Below are 22,668 nucleotides of genomic sequence, written 5' to 3' on the forward strand. Positions count from 1 at the left end.
ATGTATGGTTTGTGGATTAAACTCATAAGAAAACTTTGATTCAGTTGCACACCTGGGCAACTCTATTGTGAACATGGAATAAGATACACATTTCCAGAATAGCAACACAAAGTCTTTTTTATGTTACATATTTTTACAAATCAAAGGGAAGTCAAATCCAATAGATCAATTTTTAACTAGTGTCAGAGCCTTACACTTGATACGGCCTCCAGTTCCTTCTGCTTCTTCTCATAGAGCTCATGGTTTTCTATGTTTTTCTCAAACTCCTCCTGACAGCGGTTGAGCAGCAACTTTCTGAAATTTACAGTGGTTCCAGGCTTGTCTCTGGCCAGAACTTGAAGCTGAAATAACAAAAGGAAATAAGTTTTCAACTCCTTAAAAGATAAAAGTGTACTTATCAAAAAACAAACAAAACAAATCCTCAAGATTCTATCATAAATTTATAAAACTTAAATTAATTAATCTTAACAATTTATGGTAAGAGATTTTTGGTACCCATATGTGGCATGTTTTCACATTAAAGGGGCTGGATGCAAGTTGCCAACTCAGGTCTTACTCGTAACTGCAGGTTTTATATTAAGCTCGTGCATGAGCACTTCAGACCCAAATTGACACCTTTTGGGCTCATTCTACACATTAGGACATTGTTGGAACATGTAGGGGGAGGAAAATAAATAATTTAACATTTTTCAACACTGTATAGTCCCTTTAAGAGGGGTATTATGCTTTATACAGATATTTCATACTATTGTAGAGTTTATTATCTAACACATCTTACATTCAGTTGGTTAGAAAATTATACATACCGTATTGATCTAAAATGGTTCAAATGGACAATTAATGAGTAAAAAAACGCAACATGCTACAACACCTGCAGTGGCGCTTATGGGCTCTGGGGCATGAGTTACTTAGTACTGCTTTAAGTTCAATATAATGAGGCAGGAAATTATTGCAATAAACGATATTATTGAGGACCACTTGATGGCACTGAAACTAACTTTTAAAAAAGGGAAATCTCAGAATTCTCTTGTTCTAAAAGTCCTAACCCATAAGGACCCACGGTGACACAGGTGCCACGCACAATCTAAATACTCTGGAAAGTTCCAAATAGACCATTAATCTTCAATTGAACCATTGAAGTCCCAGAGTGACATCCACGTAACATACTGTCATGTCATGTGACCGCAAGTGAATTCTTGTCCTCACAACATCACTTGCAAAAATGGTGGTTTGCCAAATGAGCCCTTGTTAGCAAACTAGCTAATTTTACAAAGCCCTTTTTTCGACCGCAAAAGTATGTTCAACCTATTGCTGGGTTTCTGGTGACATCACAGTGTTCTAAAGGCCTGTAGTATTATATAGAGGTAAAATTATTTTGTTTTTGAGGACATTTTTGGTCTTGTACAGAGACACCATGGACCCAGTGACTGATATTAATGATAATTTTTGTAATACATACATTTTCTCTTTAGATACAATGAATGAATGAAAATGCAATATAACAAAGGTAATCATTAAATAACATGTCCAAGATCACTTTAAACTGTTCTGAGCACATTATTCACTTTTAACGCTACCCTCCCTGTGCTTCCACCCCTTACTCCCCATCCCCCACTCCACAACAAGGAGGAGAGAATGAACTATTTCGATTCACTGTGAAAAGAATAGACAAATAAAATGAAATAAATTAAATTGAATTAATGCCTCGCGAAAACCCTGTAATTTGAGTTATTGTGGCAAGAATCTGACAAATATTTCGTCAAAGCTGTGAACTATTTAATATTAATTTAATAAAGTGAATCTAAAATGCACTTACCCCCATAAGGCAGCGGCACATGTTGGCATAAGCCGCTGAGTAATCTGGTTCTGAGATGGCCTTTTCAAAGGTGAGGTCTATGACTCCCTTTAACCTCTCCTCTGTGTTTATGGGCAGTTCAAAGACCTGTTTCATCAACTGCTGAAACGTCTGTGGAATTAGTTTGTTGAGGATGCTTCGAATGCGTTGAAAAAGCTCCTGTGTCTTGTGCTGCTCTGGATTATTATCCTCCGCCTCCTCCCCTAATCTCTGCATGCTCAAAATGATCTTTGGCTTCCACACGTTCTCCGCTTTGCTCATTTGTTCATGGGACACTGTTGTGGCCACATCATTTCCTTCTTTGCTGTGAAAAAGATTGACATTGTATATTCATAGAATGTTTAAAATGAAAATGTAACTAAAGGAAATGAAGATGAAGCTCAAACCATTTCTCTGATTCAGCGCAGTCTCCATTTTCTGCATCCATCTGCACAAATTCAAATTCAAGTTGTTGTTTTTTGGTTCAATCATGCAACATAAAACATAAAACATAGAACACATAACTCAGATAAATAATAAACGATAAAAACTTAAAACTATAGACTATAAGGGCATGCATAAGAGATTAACTGTATGCTATGATAAAGACAACAACAATTTGACACAGAACAACAGTGTGAATGTATCACAGAATGGTGTGAAGGTGCATTTAGTGTTCGCAGAAGTTTTGAGTGTGGACCATAGATAAAATATACAAGAGATAGCCTGTGTTCCATTCAGCCTCATTCACAGTAATGGTCCTGAGTCAAGGCTGCTCAACTTCCTCCTACAAAGCCTGTTCCTTAACCTCTTAACCCCCACCTGAACAGAGCACATTCTCTCCAGTTTGGCATTAACCAAGTCTAAAAGCTTCTTGAAAAAAGCCTCAAAATAGCAACAATAATGAGATAAAACAAGGATGAAAGGCAACAAAGGAGCAACAAATACGTGACCAAAAAAGAGACAAAAAGCCACAAAAGAGAAATAGAAAAAGGGACAAAACGTGTGATGAAAACGCAAAAAAGCAATGGAAACAAAATGTCAAAAAAGTGACAACAAAGCGAATAAAAAGATCAGCTGAGATGAGTTTTGTAAGTAGAATTTTAAATCAGGCGTTACACTGGCCCTTTAGATTTGGGTAAATCAACCGCATTTGGTTCAAGCGGGGTTAAGAAGGCAAAGAGGCGGGCTGAGCGTCCATAGAGCTCCAGAGCTTGATTGACAGGCCCTAATGCTTCCACTTTTTCGTGCTGATATACAAAAACCAGCGTGGTTAAAAATATTTCACCAAGCTCAGTGTTGTCACATGCGTCATAGCAATTTTTAGAAAAAAATGAAAAAAACTGCCCAACACTAATCTTCAGTTGTGTCTTCTTCAGTTTGTGTAACCACCTCAAATGGTTGAAAAAGTAGGACCAGATGTGCAATTTGGAGGGACATGGTGGGATGGACCTGGAGATGCTAAGCTTTAAAGGGGGGGTATTATGCAAAATCGACTTTATTCAAGCTTTACATCATGTTATTATGACATTCCCTCATTAAAAACATGCCTGAAGTGTTGCCTTGGCACATTCACGTATTTTTGAGTAGTCTGTAAAAACTCTGATGGCAGCCATTTTAGGGATAGGTTTGCCTGAGTCCTCCTAGGAACGCCCCCACCTCCTGGAGACGCCTCTGAGCCTTCGTCACCAGCCGAGTAACCAACCACTGCTCCTCAGCAGAACCCCCTCCCCACTGATGCCACTGACAGTTGAGGGGGCGTGTCGGAAAGGGTCAGAGGTTCTTAAAGAGACAGAGGCCTATTTCAAGACATTCACTATACAGCCATTTTGAGAGAGCAATTTTATACAAGGCAGTTATTTTTAATTTACTGCATTTACAGACCAACAGAAGGTTTCGTCATCATTGTAGTGGGCTATAGACTGGTGCTATGTGATTGAAAAAGCATAATACCCCCTATTTAAGGTCAGCAAACCATTTGTGTGTTATTTTAAACACATTATAAACTGTGATATATTTACTAAAAATGGGATAGCAATCGGTCACAAAATATTCTGTGTGGAACAAAGGGGGGTAGAGCAGCCATCATATTTACTAAGCAAGAGTAAAGTTACTTTAAAAATAATTTTATTTCAAGTAGCTATAAGTTAAGTGACCGAGAAAATGACTATTAGTATTTGGAGAAAATGTTGCTTGAGTTTGGTAACACTTTATAATAACTGCACACTATAAAGCATTAGTAAAGCATTTATAAGCTAGTGTTAAAGAATGTTCTGAGCATTTGTAAGCACATAAGTAGATGTTTAAAAGACTATTTACAAGACATATGGCATCCTCTTTATAAACCATTTATTTTTTATTTGTTATAATCTTTTTAAAACATTTAAAAAGCATTCATCATTAATGGTTAATCTATGCACAAAATGAAATACTTCTTCATTATAGCTGCACACCATAAAGCATTAGTAAAGCATTTGTAAACCTGTTGCGGTGTATTTTCTATTAAAAAAGGTTTGCACCTAACCCTAACATGATTTGTAAAGCATTCTTTATAATGAAAAAGTATCACATTTTGGGCCTATAAACAATTAACCATTAATGCTTTTTAAATGTTTAATAATGAATAAAACAAATAAAATCATAATGAAATGGTTTGTAAAGAGAGTGAGAAAAACACTAGATGTTTAACATTAAAACATCTACTTCTGCGCTTACAAATCATTTATAAATGATGAAGAATGCTGTATAAATGTTGTTTTTAAATAGAAAATACAGTGTTTACAACAGGTATACAAATACATTACAAATTCTTCATGGTGTGCAGCTACAAAACATGAAATAATCAGAAAATTGTAATATTTGTGGAGAAAATGCAATACATAAGAGTAAACAAAGACTAAATATATCTTAGTAGTAAAGGAGAAAATGTACTTGCGGCACTACGACATACTACGACCCACCTCTGGGTAGAAGCCAAAGTGAAGCTACAAGAAATACGTCCTTTTCATCTAAATGTCACTGTTCACAGGTCTCCAAAAAGAGTGGGACATTTTTTAGTAGATGGGCTGCCGGACAGAGGCCTGGACGGCTGTTTGTGAAGTGCAACCAGAAGTGTCCGAGCACGTTGTCACCCTGCCTTCGGTGCATCCCAGGATATACCTACAGAGTCCTCCTCATGTACAGAAATTAAACTTAAAAATACATCTAAAGATTGCAGAACCATCCGTGGCATTTCATGGAAATAGAAACCGAGCCTAGGGCATTTAATGCTTCAAACCATCCGGCCAGCCTCTACCGTTTTCTTTTTCCGTTATTACCAGTGATGTGTCCACCAACAATTTGCTTTTGCTAATTGATTTGTTGTTGGCTGTTAATAGACAGCAAACATGGATATTTAGCTATTTACAACAACATCACAAAAGGTGATAATGTTACAAACCTAGATGAACTTGAGGCAGGTTTGCAGTTTCTTTAACGACCCAACGCTCGCTTCCTCAACACTACGTCCTCAGAGCGTCCAGCTGATTCAATTCGTATGTAAACAAAACGGCTAATGCTACAGCAGTTAGCCCATACGATGCTAACGTTTATGAAAGTTTCTCCAAACCAGATATATATAATAAAAAACATGTTAAATAACGTTATGTTGAAAGTGGCCAAAAGTAACGTTCACATTACTAAATACGTTTACATGCCGCCAAAATTCGGGTTATGGTCTATTCAGGTTTCTGCACACTTTGGAATAACCCGTGTAGTGTCTTTGACCGCACTAACAAAGTCATTGGTTTATTCCTTGCTCCAAAAGCGTGGTACTGTGCTGCGTCTGTCTTGAGCCTTTTTCATTATTGGTGGGTGCACACTTTCTGTCGGCCTACCATATGTGTCTCGGGATGCTAATAGATCCATTTCACCCATATACAATGCTATGTTTATGTCTTTTTTTTTTTAATCTATTGAACAGAGAGGCTATGTAACTATGCGATGTTAATAGCTAATAAGTTAAACTCTGGCCACTTCCCACAGTCCACGAAAACCCTGTTGGGCGGCAAAGCAGCAACAAAATCACAGCTTCGAAACACTTATTTATGTTTATATCTCTCTTCTCTCTCTCTTTAATTAAATGTCTTTTTTTTTTAAATAAAGTAAAGCAAAAAAGTACACATTTTTCCTTTCTTTTCACCTGTGTAATCAAAGGACACAAGCACCTTCTGCGCAGAGAGGACATAAATGCAGAGCGTTTTAGGGGCACATTACATCAGCATTTGAAAGAAACAATCTACAGTGTAATCGCATAATATGTGATTACATGTACCGATATATCAGGCCAATGTTTGTAGGTTTGAGACTTCAGCTTTAGCCTATATTTATGTCAGGTCAATGAGATGTGTTTAACCATATTTTGTTGTGATGCAGTGCACTGTGTTGACAGTAATTGAGAATAATTTTACATCAAATAGATTTGTATCTGTTTATTGTTTTCTTATGCGGAAACATGTTTTGTTGGTTAAATGTGCTATACAAATAAAGTGGATTGGATTGGATTATTACAGTTTTATAATAATGATCTACCTGACAGATCCTGAAACATCTGCTCTGTATCAGCTGCTTTGTTTTTTAGATTAGTCATCGGCCAAAGAAAAAGCAAACAAATGAAAAATAGCAAAACACATATCAGTCGACCTCCTGCACAGACTCTCCTGAAATGCGTCTCTGCTTGTCAGAGACAGAAAAGGCCTTAGGATCTGTACTCATCTTCAATAATTTGCTTCTATATTTATTAGCCTCATCTTTTAAAGAATCAGGTTTTGCAGGTAGGGCAGGTGTGCAGGTCCATATTTAGAGTCTGTTTGGAGCCTGCTCCTCTGAATCATCCACGTGTGTGGGTCATTTTCCACAGTCCTCTCTGGTTTTGGGGACAAGGTTTGTTGGTTGGGGGCGGGGTTTAGCTGTTGTCTGACTCTTCTTCGGCCTCTCGGAGCCAGGTAAAGAAGGCGGTGACTGACTTGAGTGCCACCCCTTTGCCCGTCTGCTCCGCGGGGTCTTTGCTGGACTCCCACTTGAAGAAGGCCTCCTCTTTGATGATGTCCGTGTCGTACAGATTGTCGAAGAACATGCGCAGCAGATCTTGGGCACAACAAAAGTGCACGCACATTAGTACTATATATACCAACATATGTAACATAGACGATAGCACGTTTTGTGTTTTTATCAGTGAATAAAGGTAGTGCTTGACTGGTGAGCTTCAGATGCCATTATGTGTACTGCATACTGATTTGAACAGGTTAGGTGCTGACTTCATTAGCTTCCAAATTTATGGTAAATATCACTAGTTGCACATGAATATCTGTCACAAATGTGTTGAACTGTTTTTTACGGCTGCAAGCTGAATTACAATATTTTTTAAATGTAATGTCTATTTCCACTTAGTCCTCTCGTCACCTGCCAGTATGCGCTCGCCATGTTTCATTTCACTATAGTAACAAACGCTCTAATGGAAAGGACAGTCTCTTCCAAGGCAAAAAAGGCAGCATGATACTGGTCTGGCACAGGTTTTAAGCAAGATGTCCTATAAGGATTATAAGGAAGAGTTTGGGGCATTTTCTAGCTGCAATTTGAACTTCTGTCCAGTCTTAACTCACTTGCAGGCTGCTCCATCTGCACCATGAGGGCCTGGAGCGCGTACAGAGCCTGCAGCTCCTTCTGTTCGTCCTTCAGAAACTTCAGCAGCAGGGTCGCCCGTTGATTGATCGCATCCATGCTCACTTTGTAAGGGTTCTCACCTACAAATGATAAACAACTTATACACAATGGATCAACAGAGCAAAATATAGTATAAACACATGCATGATGTGCTTGTGGGAAGTCTCTTACAGATGATGGCAGATTGACAGATGCAGGTCATCAGCGCCCTCACAAACATGTTAGAGGAGGTCTGCTTCTCGTCCAGGTTGGCCTATGCAGCAAGACATGAATATTCATTATTGAGCTTATTTAGTTTGTGGTATTTCTTTTTTTAACGATTTTGAGGAGTTACCTTCTATCCCCTCATCACAACACCTCCATCAGTCATTATGCACTCATTTATTAACAATTTTGCATATTAATTGATTATTATATTATTACTACCGCCACTTTTGTATATTAATATTGTATAAATACATAAAATACATTTAGAGAAATCGTTTGTTAACTTTGATTGAACTTAATGGAGTAATACTGACATCAATCCAGTCAAAGATCCTCTGGTTGTCGGCCTGGTCCTGGATCAGTCGGTCGAGTTGGTTCGTCAACTCCAACAAACTCATCTCAGACTTTTGACTCTTCTCAGACTCTTCTCCGAGGGTAAACTTTACATTCTGCACAAAGGATTTCAAGACATCAGTTACGCAAATGAGCTCGATAACAAATGGTATGGGATTATCTTTAATATATTTTGTGTACCTTTTCTGTCACAAACTTATTGACGTCTTCATCTTCGGGCAGGTAGTCCCTCCATTTGAGGCCGGCCTCTCTCCACATCGCACCTGCCTTTTTATGGCTCTGGAAAAACAGTGATAAAAGTAGGTTTAAACCTTCAGGATAATGGTATGGGTTATTATTATTTCTAAAGATTCAAAGGGCCAGATCTTGTGGTTCATGGCGCAGGTTGTAGAGCAGACGAGTGCGCAGACCGGTGGCGCTCCTTGCAATCTTCAATGTCATACCTGGCGCAAAAAGTGGGCAGGACAGGGGGTGGACAGACTCACATTGCCCCCCTCCCCGTGCTTTTTGTTTTCAATTTGACATCGATTCTAAGGAAGAAAACAAGGCAGCGCAATGGAAAGAAGAAAATAATATTTCTAACGCCGTCTTCCTAGTGGCGCAGCCTTGAGCACAAAACCTGCGTCACATGCAAGTGAGTTTTAAGAATATAAAGGGCTGATCACTCACCATTCCTTTGCAGAGTAAAGTGAGAATCTGGACCAGCAGGACTCCGGCTTTTTCCAGAGGGATCAGAGGCTTCGCGACTTCCCTGGAGACACAACAGGAGAGCGCAATTCACATACAATCCTCCTCACTGCACCACTACATGGAATTTCTTGAAGCACAATTAGACAGTGGATAAAATTGATAATAAAAATGCATTACATTCTGCAAGCAAATATGACAGACTTCAAGTTTTATGCAATGTTCAGAGTACCAACAGAAAATAGTTTATTTTATACTAGCACCCAGAGGAATGTGACAGTGTTATAACGTAGTAGTAACTAAGAGTTATGATACTACGATACATTAAAGGACAGGTAGGAGTGAATTTGAATTGACAAGATCTAGCGGTAACAAGATAAAGCTTCACCCAGAATTACATAATATATCGATTGTCCGACGGTAGATAATTTCCAACAAAAATAAAGTTGCAATACTGTTTAATATAAGTACTAACATCTGTTTTCTTTGTTTGCTTCTCCACACATTGATATAAAATGAAAAGAGTCGCCAGCTCTATTGTTTTCTGAGCTGCAATATGTTTTACCTGAAGAGCTCTCCCATGGGGATTCCTCCTTCATGAAGCATGGGGGTTATCAGCTCCGCCAGGTACAGCCAGATGTGAGGGATGTCTATGGCCATGTCCTCAGCCACCTCCAGGATCTCCTGAAGCCTAAGGTCAAAGGGAGAGTAATACATTAGCAGCACAACACTGACATGTCATACTTAAAGAGCATGCATACATTGTTTAATAGAACAAACTTTAGCTGAGACACAATTTGCTACAAGTCAAAAGTTTGGAAACGCTTTATGTATTGGGTTTTCTTTTATTTCAGGACTTTTTACATTGTAGAATCTCACTGAAGGCATTCATTTATTAATGAACACATGTGGAATTGTTTTATAGCCTTTTGCTTTGCTTACTGCCATGTACACTTTTGACATTTTCTCAGTGGGCTTCACGATGTCGTCACCAGAAATGGTTTTCACTGCACAGGACTGTGGAAAACCATGAAGCTCATTCAGAAAATGCAGAGAATTAATGGTGGCAATTTTGAAAAAAATAAAATATAAAACCTATTCTGAGTCATTTTAACCTTTTTTGTTACCTACATAATTCCATGTGTTCATTCATAGTTAAATGCATTCAGTGAGAATCATACAAAGCAAATAGTGTTGAACATAAAGAAAAACCAACACATAAAAAGTGCTTCCAACCTTTTGACGAGTAGTGTAATAACAGATGTTCTGTCCTTGCACTGACCCTTTGAAATACTGGGGTTTTGAGAGGATGCCGGTCTTGACGAGCTGGTGCAGGAGGAGGCCCAGGTGCTCGCGGCCCATCGTGCTGCGCTCCAGAGTCGACTCCAAACCGTTTCGAACAAAGACGAATAAGAGCTGAGGGCTATTCAACTCCTGTACGCACTGCAGGGCTTCCTGTACAGGAAGAAAAACACTTATAAAGTAAACTTGTTTAAGTGAGGTTTTTCTTGAAAAGTATTTACAAGAGCTAATGGGCTATATGCACAGTGACCCCACGTGATTTCCGCCTGGACAGTAAACCAGACGCTGTCCTTCCTGTCCGCTATCTCTTCCCATTCAAAATTAGCAGGTCCCACAGAAATGAAGCAATAGCTCAAGATTTGATGATGGACAGCGAGTAAAAGTTCGGATGTGACTGGAGCAGGTTAAAAAATATTACGTGGAATGTAACAACTTCACTGGAGGAAACCTCCGTGTTCTTAACGGTGGATGTTTTTGTCTTGAGGCTAACGCCAAGACATAATACAAATAAAAATGAAAACTAGCCAAAGTTTTGAACGAGCCTGCACAAAAAAGAATCGTCCTGTCAGTAGTTTAAATAATATTTACTTGTTTACACTTGTGATATTATAATTTTTTAACACTAGCCTTTTGCTCTAAGATAAAAGCTCCTACCTTACGACCTCTGGCGACTACTACCAGAGATACAGCTACTACTACTTGCTACAAGAGATACCTCTTCAGCGGCTACAACTACAACTACTACTACTACTACTACTACTACTACCCAAGCATACGCACCTTCATGTCATTAACATGTAGGTATTCCTCAATAATGGCGGTTGACTTCCTCTCCAGTTCCTCTTCTGTCAAGGCAGGTTTGGAGGGCACTGGAGGAGGGGTGGCTCTTTCCTTTTGTACTGTAGCCAAAGAAAAAAAATCAACAATCCAAAATAAAATATTTCATTCAAATAATACATATAATTTTGTTGGGGATATTATTATATTAAAATTATATGTTTTATGCCTCGATTCATATTTCTGCATCTGTCGAGTAAGCTCTTTGTTGTTCAGGCATTTCCCAAACGCAGATAATGCCAGAGATCAGGATTGACAGTTTGTTGAAAAGTGGAGCTGTTAGATATCTGATGGAGCTGATGGTGGTTAAGACTGCTGTACATAATACAGTGAAGTACTTTTCTGTCCTTAGCATCATCAGTTCAAGTCCCGGCTCTGACATTTGCTGCTCCCCCCCTTTCACCCTGTGCTATCACTTTCATGATCATGTGCTAAAGCCTATGGGCCAAATAGAATATTCACTCCAAAACAAAAAAAGTAAAGAAAACAGCTGAGACACCACCGGTAACTACATGAATGTGTAAGTATGCTTGTTCCGCAACTTTTGCCTTTGCCCCAGATTCCCCATGTGCATTTACCTCCAGGGGCCAGGAGCTGATTGTTGAAGTCAAGTACAGGAGTCTGAAATTATAAAGACAATACAATATACAAGATGACAATGTACACTTGAGCTCATCCATTCACACTCGTCTCAGGTCATTTGAGGTCATGCTCAAAATGGTTTTAAACTAAACTTTAGGCATAACAGCTCCACTTTGTCTTGTTTAGTCACTTGTTAATCTACAGACTCCCATACTTCTTATTCCAAACAAAGATTACACGCTACCTTTGTGATTTTGCTAAGGCGAGAAGTGTCGATAGGTCTGTTTTTAGAGATGGACACCGTGTTCCAGCCCTCATCCTGAGGGGGTTGTCCTCGTCCTGGAGTGTGAGGTCCGCCCCGCCCCCCAGGCCCTCCTCCTCCTCCCTTCCTTCCTCCAGAGCCTCCCGTGTCCTTCTTGGAGATCAGAGCTTGTTGGACCTTCATCTGCTCCCGGTGCTCCTCCATCTCTGCCTCTTTGTGAATCTGGTCAATGGTTTTCGGGCCCTGGTCACCTCGCCTCGGCACCCAGTTGCACTGGAAAAAGTAAGTCAAGACATGGATTTTTGTTGACAGTAAAATAATGAATAACTTTATGTGTTGAAAATGAACCGGAACAAATTTAAAAGATCTGTTACTGTGGCTCAACTATTAGGAATAATACATTTTGATAATAGTAAATTTCTCATTATTACACCTGAAGGAATGCGTGTCAAAAAAGGTCTAATTGAAAAATGAAATAGATAATGGCTGTCAGAAAAAATATAAAACATATTTAGAAATACATATGAAAGGCTTTTTGACAAATTTGACAAATACAACAGTAGACTGATTATTCAGAGTTTTCTACATTATATTGCCGTTATCGTAGGTCAGAGTGGCTCAGAACCACTAAAAATCGGCTGCAACTAAAAACTACACTCTCTTACTTTATTTTTGTTTTTGCATATTATTTACCCGTCTTAGGGCCAACACGTCTTGTAGCATGAAACGTATCCTAGAGCTGGTTTTCCTCTCTTTGATGATCTTCTCCATTTGGCTAAAGTACTGATCCATACAAGGCTGGAAAGAGAAAGAAATTGTTACTATATAAACAAAGTTAAACAAGTTAGGCATTACTGAAAGTGAAATTACTCCAGACTCGTGTATGGTGATAAAGAGCCCATTAAATTAGGTTTCATTAGGTTTACACATACTGTTTGATTTCTCTGCGCTTTCTTACCTCGGCTTTCCCGTGGTCAAGTTCTTTTCCAGTGGTGGAGAGCAGCTGACAAAGACACTCCAGAGACTCCTCATTGGATGGTATTTTGATGAGCGTCACAATACAGTCGTGCATAATGTGCTCTGTCAGCATACTCCCTTTGAACAACTCGCCGATGAACTGGATATTTCCGATTGAGCGCCGGTGTTCCTTGTTTTTGGCCTCCTTGAGCTCCTCTCTTAGCCGCTGCCTCTCCTCGTCCTGCCACAAAAAACAATACATCAAACCAACTCATAATATGTGCACAAGGAATGAGATTAAAATCAGTTCCAGATTAGCATCCACTAATTATTGATTGCACTGATTATTGAACATCTCCAGTTTAACGTAGTGACAAAGCCTTACATTTGATGCAGCCTCCAGTTCCTTCTGCTTCTTCTCAAAGATCTCATTGTTTTCTATGTTCTTCTCAAACTCCTTCTGACAGCGATTGAGCAGCAACTTTCTGAAATTCACAGTGGTTCCAGGCTTATCTGTGGCCGGGACTTTGAGCTGAAATAACAAAGGGATGGATTTTTTTTAAACTCCTTGAAAATCCTAGTTGTACACTTTTCGGATTGAGCACAACAGGCTCCTCAGTCCCATCATGATCAGTGGCCAATATGGCTGCCAACGATTACGTTTTGCCACAGAATGGTTTGAAACGCTTGACATTTCTGACACGGTGCATACGGAATATACATACATTGTTTTAAGTTGAAAGAAAAAATTGAGAGCACAATCTGAACTGAACTTAACATGTACAAGCTGACTTACCTCCATAAGGCAGCGGCACATGTTGACACAAGCCACAGAGAAGTCTGGTTCAGAGACGGCCTTTTCGAAGGTGAGGTCTATGACTTCCTTTAACCTCTCCTCTGTGTCTATGGTCAGTTCTATGACCTGTTTCGTCAGCTGCTGAAACTTCTGTGACGGGATGCTTCGGAAACATTTAAAAATACAATTAAAGGGGCTGAATAAAACTTTTACTTAAGTTAAAGCACTGACGTATTTTCTGCAGAAATTACTTACTATTTACTATACCAGTGGTTCTCAACCCAGGGGTCGGGACCACTCAAGAGCAAGGCGAATCTACATGACCAGATAATGTAGATAAAAAATATATTTTTTATTATAATTATTTCATTTTTGTTTAATTTATTTGTTTTTTTATCAGCTAACGTCCCTGTTTTTCCCACGGTGTCACACGGGCGGGGGTCACGATCTCAATTAACTGTTATAATGGGGGTCGGGCTCCAAATGGTTGAGAACCACTGTACTATACAATAGTACACATTTTATGATTATGAATAACAACTTTGCACCTTAAAAAACATTTAAATCAAGCCTAAATGGTACTAATGCTGGCTTCTTTATAGAAGAGAAAGTACTAAAAGTAATAAGTTCTCAACAAAAATACAACTCGTAAAGTAAAATATAGATCCTCAAAAAACTCTACAAGTACAATACTAATATGTACATTTTCTTTGCTATTGACCAACTCTGTGAATATGTGGCCAAGGAACAATAAACATCATAAATGTATCGGGGTAAGTCCGAAACTGAAGGTATCCCCATACATACTATTCATTTTTGTTGTGTTATGCAGTTTAAAGTAAAAGAATTGAATCATAGAAGCACAGATCACAAACATCATATTAACCAATAAGGCCACAATGTAAATGTGTTGACAAAGCTGGATGGATCCTGTCTTATACAAATAATACCAAACTGAATGTTACATTTATTGTAATTTCAAGTATACGTTCTTACTTCTGAGGTACTCTTCTGTCTGAATCCAGGAAAGAAGCTGGGGAGGAGGACTGCAGACCTGAGAACCGGTTCAAAGTGCTTGTTGCTGGACGACTGCCTGAATATGAAATTCAGTGAATTCAGTTAATGACTGCCTTAACTTCAAATACACAGCCTAACCAAAAACAACAGTCACCACTTGGTTTCACTAAATGTTCTGATCTGGGGTTGATGCAGTTGGTTCAGAAACACAATGATCCCAAAGAATGAGATTAGCGGAATACCGGAACATCCTGAATATCCAGGTTATACCATCAATGGATTTCTTCTTGCCTAATAAAACGGACATTTTCTAAGACAGTGGTTCTCAACCTTTTGGAGCCGCGACCCCCATTATAACAGGTAAAGAGGTTCGTGACCCCCCGCCTGGGTCACACCATAGGAAATAGGAACATTAGCCTACATAATTCTTAAAAAATAAAGAAAAAAAACAAATGGCTGAAAAAAAATTCAAATACAAATAATGGCACTCTGGTAAAATAGCAAACACATGCTACGATAAAACATTAGATTATATGCTAATGAAAATAGGTATATTTTCTCTAAATGATCTGGCGACCCCTAAAATTTGTCTCGCGACCCCTTGGGGGTCCCGACCCCCAGGTTGAGAACCACTGTTCTAAGAGACAATGCCAGGATTCAGTGGGGTCAGAATGTGAAAGAGCGGTTCAGGGAGCATAGACATCATTATCACACACGGATTGGCCACAGCAGAGTCCAGATCTTAACCCCAATGAGAATCTTGGAGGTGCTGGAGTGGTCACCCAAAAAAACCTGCTAAACTGGATCTTTTGACATCACTATCCACTTACTGAAACAATGCCAAAGGGAATGTGTGCTGGAACACAGGTTGCACGGAGGGCGATACAGTGGCACAACAGTTAGCGCTCGTGCTTCACAGGCAACTGGGTTTGATCCCCGGCCCAGATGGGGCCTTCTCCCTTACCACTAAAACATGTACAATAGGCCAGGTTGAGTGAGACTGTGTTTGCGAGTGGGGGATGGAAATGAACCATGAGCCAAAGCTATAATTTGGAGTGGCGTGTTTACATGCACTATCCTGACCAAATAAACAAATCAAAATAAAATGATCAAAGATAAAGGCAGTCCAACCAAATATTAGGGCGTTGACCTATTTTTGGTTAGACAGTTTATTACATCATATAGAATAATATATAATTTTATGAACAAGCCCTACCCGTGTTTGAGGGGTCAGTGCTTGTGCTGCTGCTGCCTTTGCCCCAGGTTCCCCACATTCCTTTACCCCCGGGGGCAAGGAGCTGATTGTTGAAATCAAGTCTGCCTACAGGAGTCTGAAATTATAAAGACATTTACAAAATGGAAGATGATACAAAAATGTTTGGGATGTGCAGGAGAAGGCTTTGATGGTCTTGTTACTAGCTTTTTCACACTCATCTGTTCAACCTGGTTTTAAACTAAGTTAAATCTGTCAAAGTTCCACCGTATCTTTCCCTCTTTAATCAATTATTCTTAGTCTAAGCAAACATTCCATGGTACCTTTGTGAATTTGCTGTGATAAGTAGTGTTCCAGCCCTCATGTTTAGGAGGACGTCCTCGTTCTGGAGTGTGAGGTTCTCCCCGTCTCCAATGCCCTTCTCTTTCTCCTCTTCCCACCAAGCCTTCAGAGCCTCCTGTCTTACTCTCCTTGTAAATTTGGTCAATGGTTTTAAAGCCCTGGTTGCTTGGCCTTGGCACCCAATCTTTCTGGAAAAAGTAATGAAAGATCAGAATTTTGATTGAAAAAGCAGGAAATCATTCTTAAATTGAGACTTAGTTGAGAATGAAGAAAGACAACAGCAAAAAAGAAAATAGATTATTCACAGTGTTCTACTTTACATCATCTAGACAGTTTTGTCAGATTCCTGCAGTTACTGTATGGGACAATGATTCTGAACAGACTAATGTCCGAATTGAACTAAATCTGAATAAGCTTCTGACTCAATGCTTTGCTTGCACACTACAGGACATGAAGACCATGTCAGTGTAAGATTAGCTGATATATGGTCAACACCATAGTCACCAGCCATATAACGGGAAATACAGAAAAAGTACAAACACATAGCCACAAACAACTGACTCATTGGTCGGCAGTCACCCTCTCTACGCAGAGGAGAGCAAAACTAGGATTAAAAAGGAACTGTCTAGTGGTGCAACGGATCATCATTGATCCGTAATCCATTCAGATCAATATCTTCGGGGCGGCACACACGAGATTCGCGGATTGATTTATGAAAAAAAAAAAACAGTTGTGTGCACATTCAGTCCACACACAGCGTGGTCATGGCGAGTGGAGGAACAGAGGAGCTTCAACGCCCCGCATCATTTAAATGGGAACATTTTGGCTTCCCTGTCAAATTAAATGATGAAGGAAAGAGGTTGGATAGAGTGCACAAAACAAAACCCTGAGAATGTATGATAATGATAGAGGCTTATTAACGACCCTCATGGTGCTGGAGGAGTCAGCTCAGCGTCTCCCCTGTCAATGCCACCTACCCTGCCATATCCCCGCCCTGAGAGTCCCCGCTGTCGGCCCATCTATGCGCATTTCTTCTAATCGCTTTGGGCAAAGGGAGTGACAGGTGCGGGCTAGTCTGTATTTTACAACAAAGCGCTGAAAGACGCCGTGTAGACTGTTCGAAATGTGGGTTTTAGACAGACACTGGAGCTGTCGCTGAAGGATTGAAAGAGACTGTAAAGTGGATGCACCCCCCCCACAGTGCTGACCGAGCCATGCGCCCCCCTTCACTCAAAACATTGTCCAAAACCAAGTCCAAGGATTTGGGGAGAGCAAACTGGGCTTTATTCATTTACATTTTCACTTTGGCTTCTGTCCACAGCAGATACATTTTATACTATTAAGAGTAGAGTTTTTTATTAATAGTCATTAGTCCATGTTTAAAGGAAGGAGATAATATGCCTTTTACTGATACGAGGAACGATCCGAACCGTGAGTTTTTTGATCCGTTGCACCCCTAGAACTGTCAAAGGAGGTCCGGACTTCACTTCACTTCTCTTCTCTCTCTCTCAGAAGTTACCAGCTGGTTATACTTCTTTGTACCTATATAAACAACGGTAATATACGCCTCATCTTTGAGATGAGGTCATCTCCAGTGTATGCTTTGGCTCTATCCAAATATCTGTCCTCGTGTGATACAAAAGAGCCGGGTCATAACACTAATATAGCTTGTAAACGTCACAGAAACAAAGTGAAGCAGGTACAAGGTTTTACTAAAGTACTACATAAAAGTCTATCAAATTCTGATTATTTTGGCATATTATTTACCCGTCTTAGGTCCAACACGTCTTGTAATATGAAACGTATCTTAGAGCTGGTTTTCCTCTCTTTGATGATCTTCTCCATCGTGTTAAAGTACTGATCCATACGAGGCTGGAGAGAGAAACAAATTACAGAGGAGATACTGGAATATCATTTAGACTCATACGCATGATATGTTTGAAAGCAGAAAAAATTCTTTCCAAGTGAGAGAATTTGGGTTGAGAAGAATTTGAGTTTGTCAGTGCCAAATTGGACATGAAAGCATCTCAAACAGTGCAGCTCTTGTAATTTGGTCATTGAAAGAACAGTGGTGAAAATGCAACTATTGGCTGAGAGTTTTAATGCATCCCAGACTGATGGGTAAGGTGATAATGAGACCATCAAATTAGGTTTGATAACAGATATTGCATTATTTCCCTGTGCTTTCTTACCTTGGCCTTCTCGAAGTCCAGGTCTTTCCCAATGGTGGAGAGCAGTCGGCAAAGACACTCCAGAGACTCCTCATCGTGGTTTTTGAGCAGCTTCACGATACAGTCGTGCATAATGACCTCTGTCAGCATTTTTAGTTTGAATAGTTCGCAAGTAAACTGAATATTTCCGATTGAGCGCCTGTGTTCCTTGTCTTTGGCCTCCATGAGCTCCTCTGTTAGCCGCTGCCTCTCCTCGTCCTGCCACAAAAATACAACACATCAATCTAACTCATTAGAAAACATAGCATTTAGATTCAGTTGCTCATCTGGGAAACTCTATTGTGAACATGGAATAATATTAAAATCAAAGTTCCAGAATAATATTTTTATATTACACATTTTTACATATCCAAGGAAAGTTTATTTGTTTATTTATTTGGATCCCCATTAGCTGTCTCCAAATGGGCAGCTACTCTTCCTGGGGTCACACACAAACAAACTTAGGAAAGTCAAATACAATAGATCCAGTTTAAATCAGTCAGAGCCTTACACTTGATGCAGCCTCCAGTTCCTTCTGCTTCTTCTCAAAGATCTCGTTGTCAGCTTTGTCCCTCTCAAACTCCTTCTGACAGCGGTTGAGCAGCAACTTTCTGAAATTCACAGTGTTTCCAGGCTTATCTGTGGCCGGGACTTTGAGCTGAAATAACAAAGGGAGACATGTTTTAAAACTCCTTTGGAAAATCCAAGTCATACACGTTTGGGTGTGGGTACAAGCGACTCCTCAGTTCCTCATTCTCATCAGTAGGATCAGTGGCCCAGACACGCGACACAAACTCAAGATTCGTCACAGAGGGGACAGAGGATTTGGCCAAACCACGGTAAATATGGCAGCCAACAATCATCTTTGTTCACTGAATACATTTATTAAAAGGGCTTTTTCACAATGTTTGTAAAAAAAACAGTTGAATTCTAGCTCTGAAAATGTACAGTTGTGGCAATATGTTTACACACCGGGGGAAATGTTTTGATTTTTTTCGGGGCCATTTTTCAAAGAATATGGTGAGTGATGTTGTGAAGCCATATATAGAGGGAAAAAATGTGAACTCTTTATAAATCACCATAACAAAATACCAAAAGACCCTGCTGAAAAGTTTACACACCCCAGTTCCTAATACCGTGCATTGCCCCTTTAGCATCAATAACAGCTTGGAGTTTTTTGTGGTAGTTGTGGTTGAATGGCACAACTGTATATTTAAAAAGAAAAAAGGATTCTCAAGATTCTGTCATAAATTCCAGTGAAAGTAATAAAGTATGTATAAAAACATAATAATCAAGTCAAAAAGAAAGAAACTGAAATGAATTAAAACCAAAATAAACCCAATTTACGGTAAGGAATTTTTGTGGCGATGCTCACTGTTGTTGTGTCCTTGGGCAAGTACTTCACTGTACTTGCCTCCAGTGTCTGCGTACATTGGTGTATGAATGAGTGAGTGAATGGGTGACTGGTTCCTTGCTGTAAAGTGCTTTTGGCCTGATAAAGGTAGAAAAGTGCTATATAAGATGAGTCTTTTTACCATTTCCATATGTACCATGGGGGTATTATGGTATTATGTGTGTTTTTTTCTTTGTTTTTTTTCACAGATATTTCATATTATTGTTGAGTTTATAGCAAACGCAACTTGATCACTATCTTACATTTTGCTGGTTAGAAAAATTCTAAATTCCCTGTGTGTGACATCTGCGTTAACTGGTGCAAGTAAGTTTGTAATCCTGAAGTTTTTTTTTTGCTTCTGAGTGCTTTGGAGAGGGAATAAGTCGTGTTCCAAAGAGGGACAAGGGCAGTAGGTAAGGAGAGTGCCTCCCGGGTAACAACTCCAAGTATGTTTAAGGAAACAACACTAACAAAGTCAAAAACTCGAAAAACTAATTGTTGTTCAATACTAAGCTTCTTCAAATAGGTGCGCACCAGTTCATAGTTTGGGGTTCATAGTTGACCTTTACGTGCGCCTAAACCCTTTGTGTTGAACACACACAGTCACATTCTGATTGCTTTAGAACAGCAGCAGCAGCTCGGACCCAATGCACTTTGCATTTGTCACAGAGGGAGAGGCTCGAATCACTGCCTTTTGTCATTATTGACTGTTGTGATCTAAAGTTCTTCAGGGTTTCTACAGGTGGCAGCAAGTCGAATTTAATGCTTTGTAATGGTAAGGCACTAATAATATATTTTTAATGCCATAAATACAAAAAAATCTTTAATTTTGTAAGATTTATAAACATTCAATCAAACAGGGTCAATTTGATATTCAAAACGAGGCCTGTCATGATAAAAACAATTTTAAGTTCGATATAATGAGGCAGGAAAATATCACATAATCAATATTACTGAGGACCACTTGATGGCACTGAAACTAACAAAAAAAAATCTTGTTCTGAAAGTTCTTATTAACATTATGTTTATTAACATACAAGTTGCAATAAACATGAAACTGAAATGTGCTCCTGTGAAATTGTTCAAATATTACAAAAACAGGAAAAAGAAATTCGGAAAAAATGTAAGTAGTGATGATAAATATTGAGGCGAAAAATGTAAATCTGTCATTTATTGAACCATAAGTCTAAATAGTAAAATGTGACAGGCTTATTCAAAACATAACTGGACACAACGGGCAACTTTTGCCCAATACATTAGATCATATAAAGTTTCAGTCAGAACAGTAGCATTTGTTTTTAGCAGTTCTTTTTGTGTTTTTGACAAATGTATGAAACAATACGTTATTGTGGGTTCTGTCTCTAAAGAAAACATACATTTTCTCAGAAATGTACATTTAATGCTAGTTTGAATCAGATTTAATGCTTTTAATAATGACTTTTAGTTTTAGGCTTTCATATTGGCATTATTCATGTTGCTGCTGTGCATCTCCTGTTCAGAACTTCGAGTGGCAAGAATCTGACAAATATTTCGTCACAGCTGTGAACGATTGAATATGAATTTAATAAAGTGAATCTAAAATGCACTTACCCCCATAAGGCAGCGGCACATGTTGGCATAAACCACTGAGTAGACTGGTTCTGAGATGGCCTTTTCAAAGGTGAGGTGTATGACTACCTTTAACCTCTCCTCTGTGTTTATGGTCAGTTCTGTGACCTGTTTCATCAACTGCTGAAACGTCTGTGGCATGAGTTTGTTGAGGATGCTTCGAATGCGTTGAAAAAGCTCCTGTGTCTTCTGCTGCTCTGGATTATTATCCTCCGCCTCCTCCCCTCCTCTCTGCATGCTCAGAATGATCTTGGGCTTCCACACATTCTCCGCTTTGCTCATTTGTTCATGGGACACTGTTGTGGCCACATCATTTCCTTCTTTGCTGTGAAAAAGATTGACATTGTATATTCATAGAATGTTTAAAATGAAAATGTAACTAAAGGAAATGAAGATGAAGCTCAAACCATTTCTCTGATTCAGCGCAGTCTCCATTTCCTGCATCCATCTGAACAAATTCAAATTCAGGGCAATTCTCTTCCTTTCAAGTGATTATTTACTGAAGGTTTCTCTATCTCTCTGACAGGTTCCAAGGCCTTTGTCTTAGTTGGGGAGCGGGGGTGAGATGTATCTTCAGTTGTATCTTCTTCAGTTAGTGTGCCTACCTCAAACGGTTGATAGGACCAATTCGGAGGGACATAGAGGGATGAACCTGGGGATGTTAAAGGGGTATTATGCAAAATCGACTTTTTCAAGCTTTACATCATGTTATTCTGTCACTCCCTCATTAAAACATGCCTGAAGTGTTGCCTTGGCACATTCACATATTTTTGAGTGATCTGTAAAAACTCTGATGGCAGCCATTTTAGGGATAGGTTTGCCTGAGTCCTCCTAGGAACGCCCCCACCTCCTGGAGACGCCTCCGAGCTTTCGTCACCAGCCGAGTAACCAATCACTGCTCCTCAGCAGAACCCCCTCCCCACTGATGCCACAGACAGCGTGTGGAGGGGGCGTGTCGGAAAGGGTCAGAGGTTCTTAAAGAGACAGAGGCCTATTTCAAGACATTCACTACAGCCATTTTAGGCAGGTAGTTATTCTAATTTACTGCATTTACAGACCAACAGAAGGTTTCGTCATCATTGTAGTGTGATATAGACTGGTGCTATGTGATTGAAAAAAGCATAAAACCCCCTCTTTAAGTGTTACAGATATGACCAGCAATCATTCATTTGTTGTTTTTAAACACAAAGCACATTATAAACTGTGATATACAAAAAAATGGGATAGCGATCGGTCACAACATATTCTGTTTGGAGCAGGGGAGGGTAGCAGCAGCAATATGTATATGAATGAGTAATTAGGTAAACAAAGACTAAACATCTTGAGCCAAAATGAAGATTCAAGTAGGCGAGACCGGGGTCAGTGGT

General features: G+C 39.4%; 1 protein-coding gene across 2 annotated transcripts; it reads right to left on the minus strand.

The window, feature by feature from the left end:
* Window positions 1–6,648: 6,648 nt before the first annotated feature.
* LOC306964233 (eukaryotic translation initiation factor 4 gamma 1-like) lies at window positions 6,649–21,925 on the minus strand. 2 transcript variants are annotated; one of them, XM_079558210.1, is made up of 23 exons: window positions 21,709–21,925; window positions 21,284–21,626; window positions 18,812–18,958; window positions 18,283–18,519; window positions 17,858–17,962; window positions 16,072–16,278; window positions 15,752–15,866; window positions 14,515–14,611; window positions 13,519–13,681; window positions 13,108–13,254; window positions 12,724–12,963; window positions 12,459–12,563; window positions 11,748–12,038; window positions 11,500–11,542; window positions 10,865–10,983; window positions 10,065–10,237; window positions 9,348–9,473; window positions 8,765–8,846; window positions 8,276–8,374; window positions 8,056–8,190; window positions 7,706–7,787; window positions 7,474–7,614; window positions 6,649–6,958 (listed from the first exon to the last, which is right to left on the minus strand). In XM_079558210.1, the coding sequence occupies exons 1-23, from the start codon at window positions 21,747–21,749 to the stop codon at window positions 6,777–6,779; spliced, it is 3,420 nt and encodes a 1,139-aa protein (XP_079414336.1). In that variant the 5' UTR covers window positions 21,750–21,925; the 3' UTR covers window positions 6,649–6,776. The 2 variants fall into 2 exon arrangements, with proteins under 2 accessions (XP_079414336.1, XP_079414335.1); XM_079558209.1 differs by having other exon boundaries at window positions 11,464–11,542.
* Window positions 21,926–22,668: the final 743 nt, after the last annotated feature.

Source organism: Gobius niger (assembly GCF_951799975.1).
Source record: "Gobius niger genome assembly, chromosome: 1".
Classification (NCBI taxonomy): Eukaryota; Metazoa; Chordata; class Actinopteri; order Gobiiformes; family Gobiidae; genus Gobius; species Gobius niger.

Bases quoted from the DNA above. Each gene is read 5' to 3' on its own strand.
- LOC306964233 (XM_079558209.1), bottom strand. From the start codon at position 21,749: ATGGATGCAGGAAATGGAGACTGCGCTGAATCAGAGAAATG. The intron at 12,964-13,107 runs GTAAGGCTTTGT...TTTTTGTGGCAG, and splicing joins AACTGGAGGCTGCATCAAAT to GACGAGGAGAGGCAGCGGCT. The intron at 12,564-12,723 runs GTAAGAAAGCGC...TTCTCTTTCCAG, and splicing joins TTGACCACGGGAAAGCCGAG to CCTTGTATGGATCAGTACTT.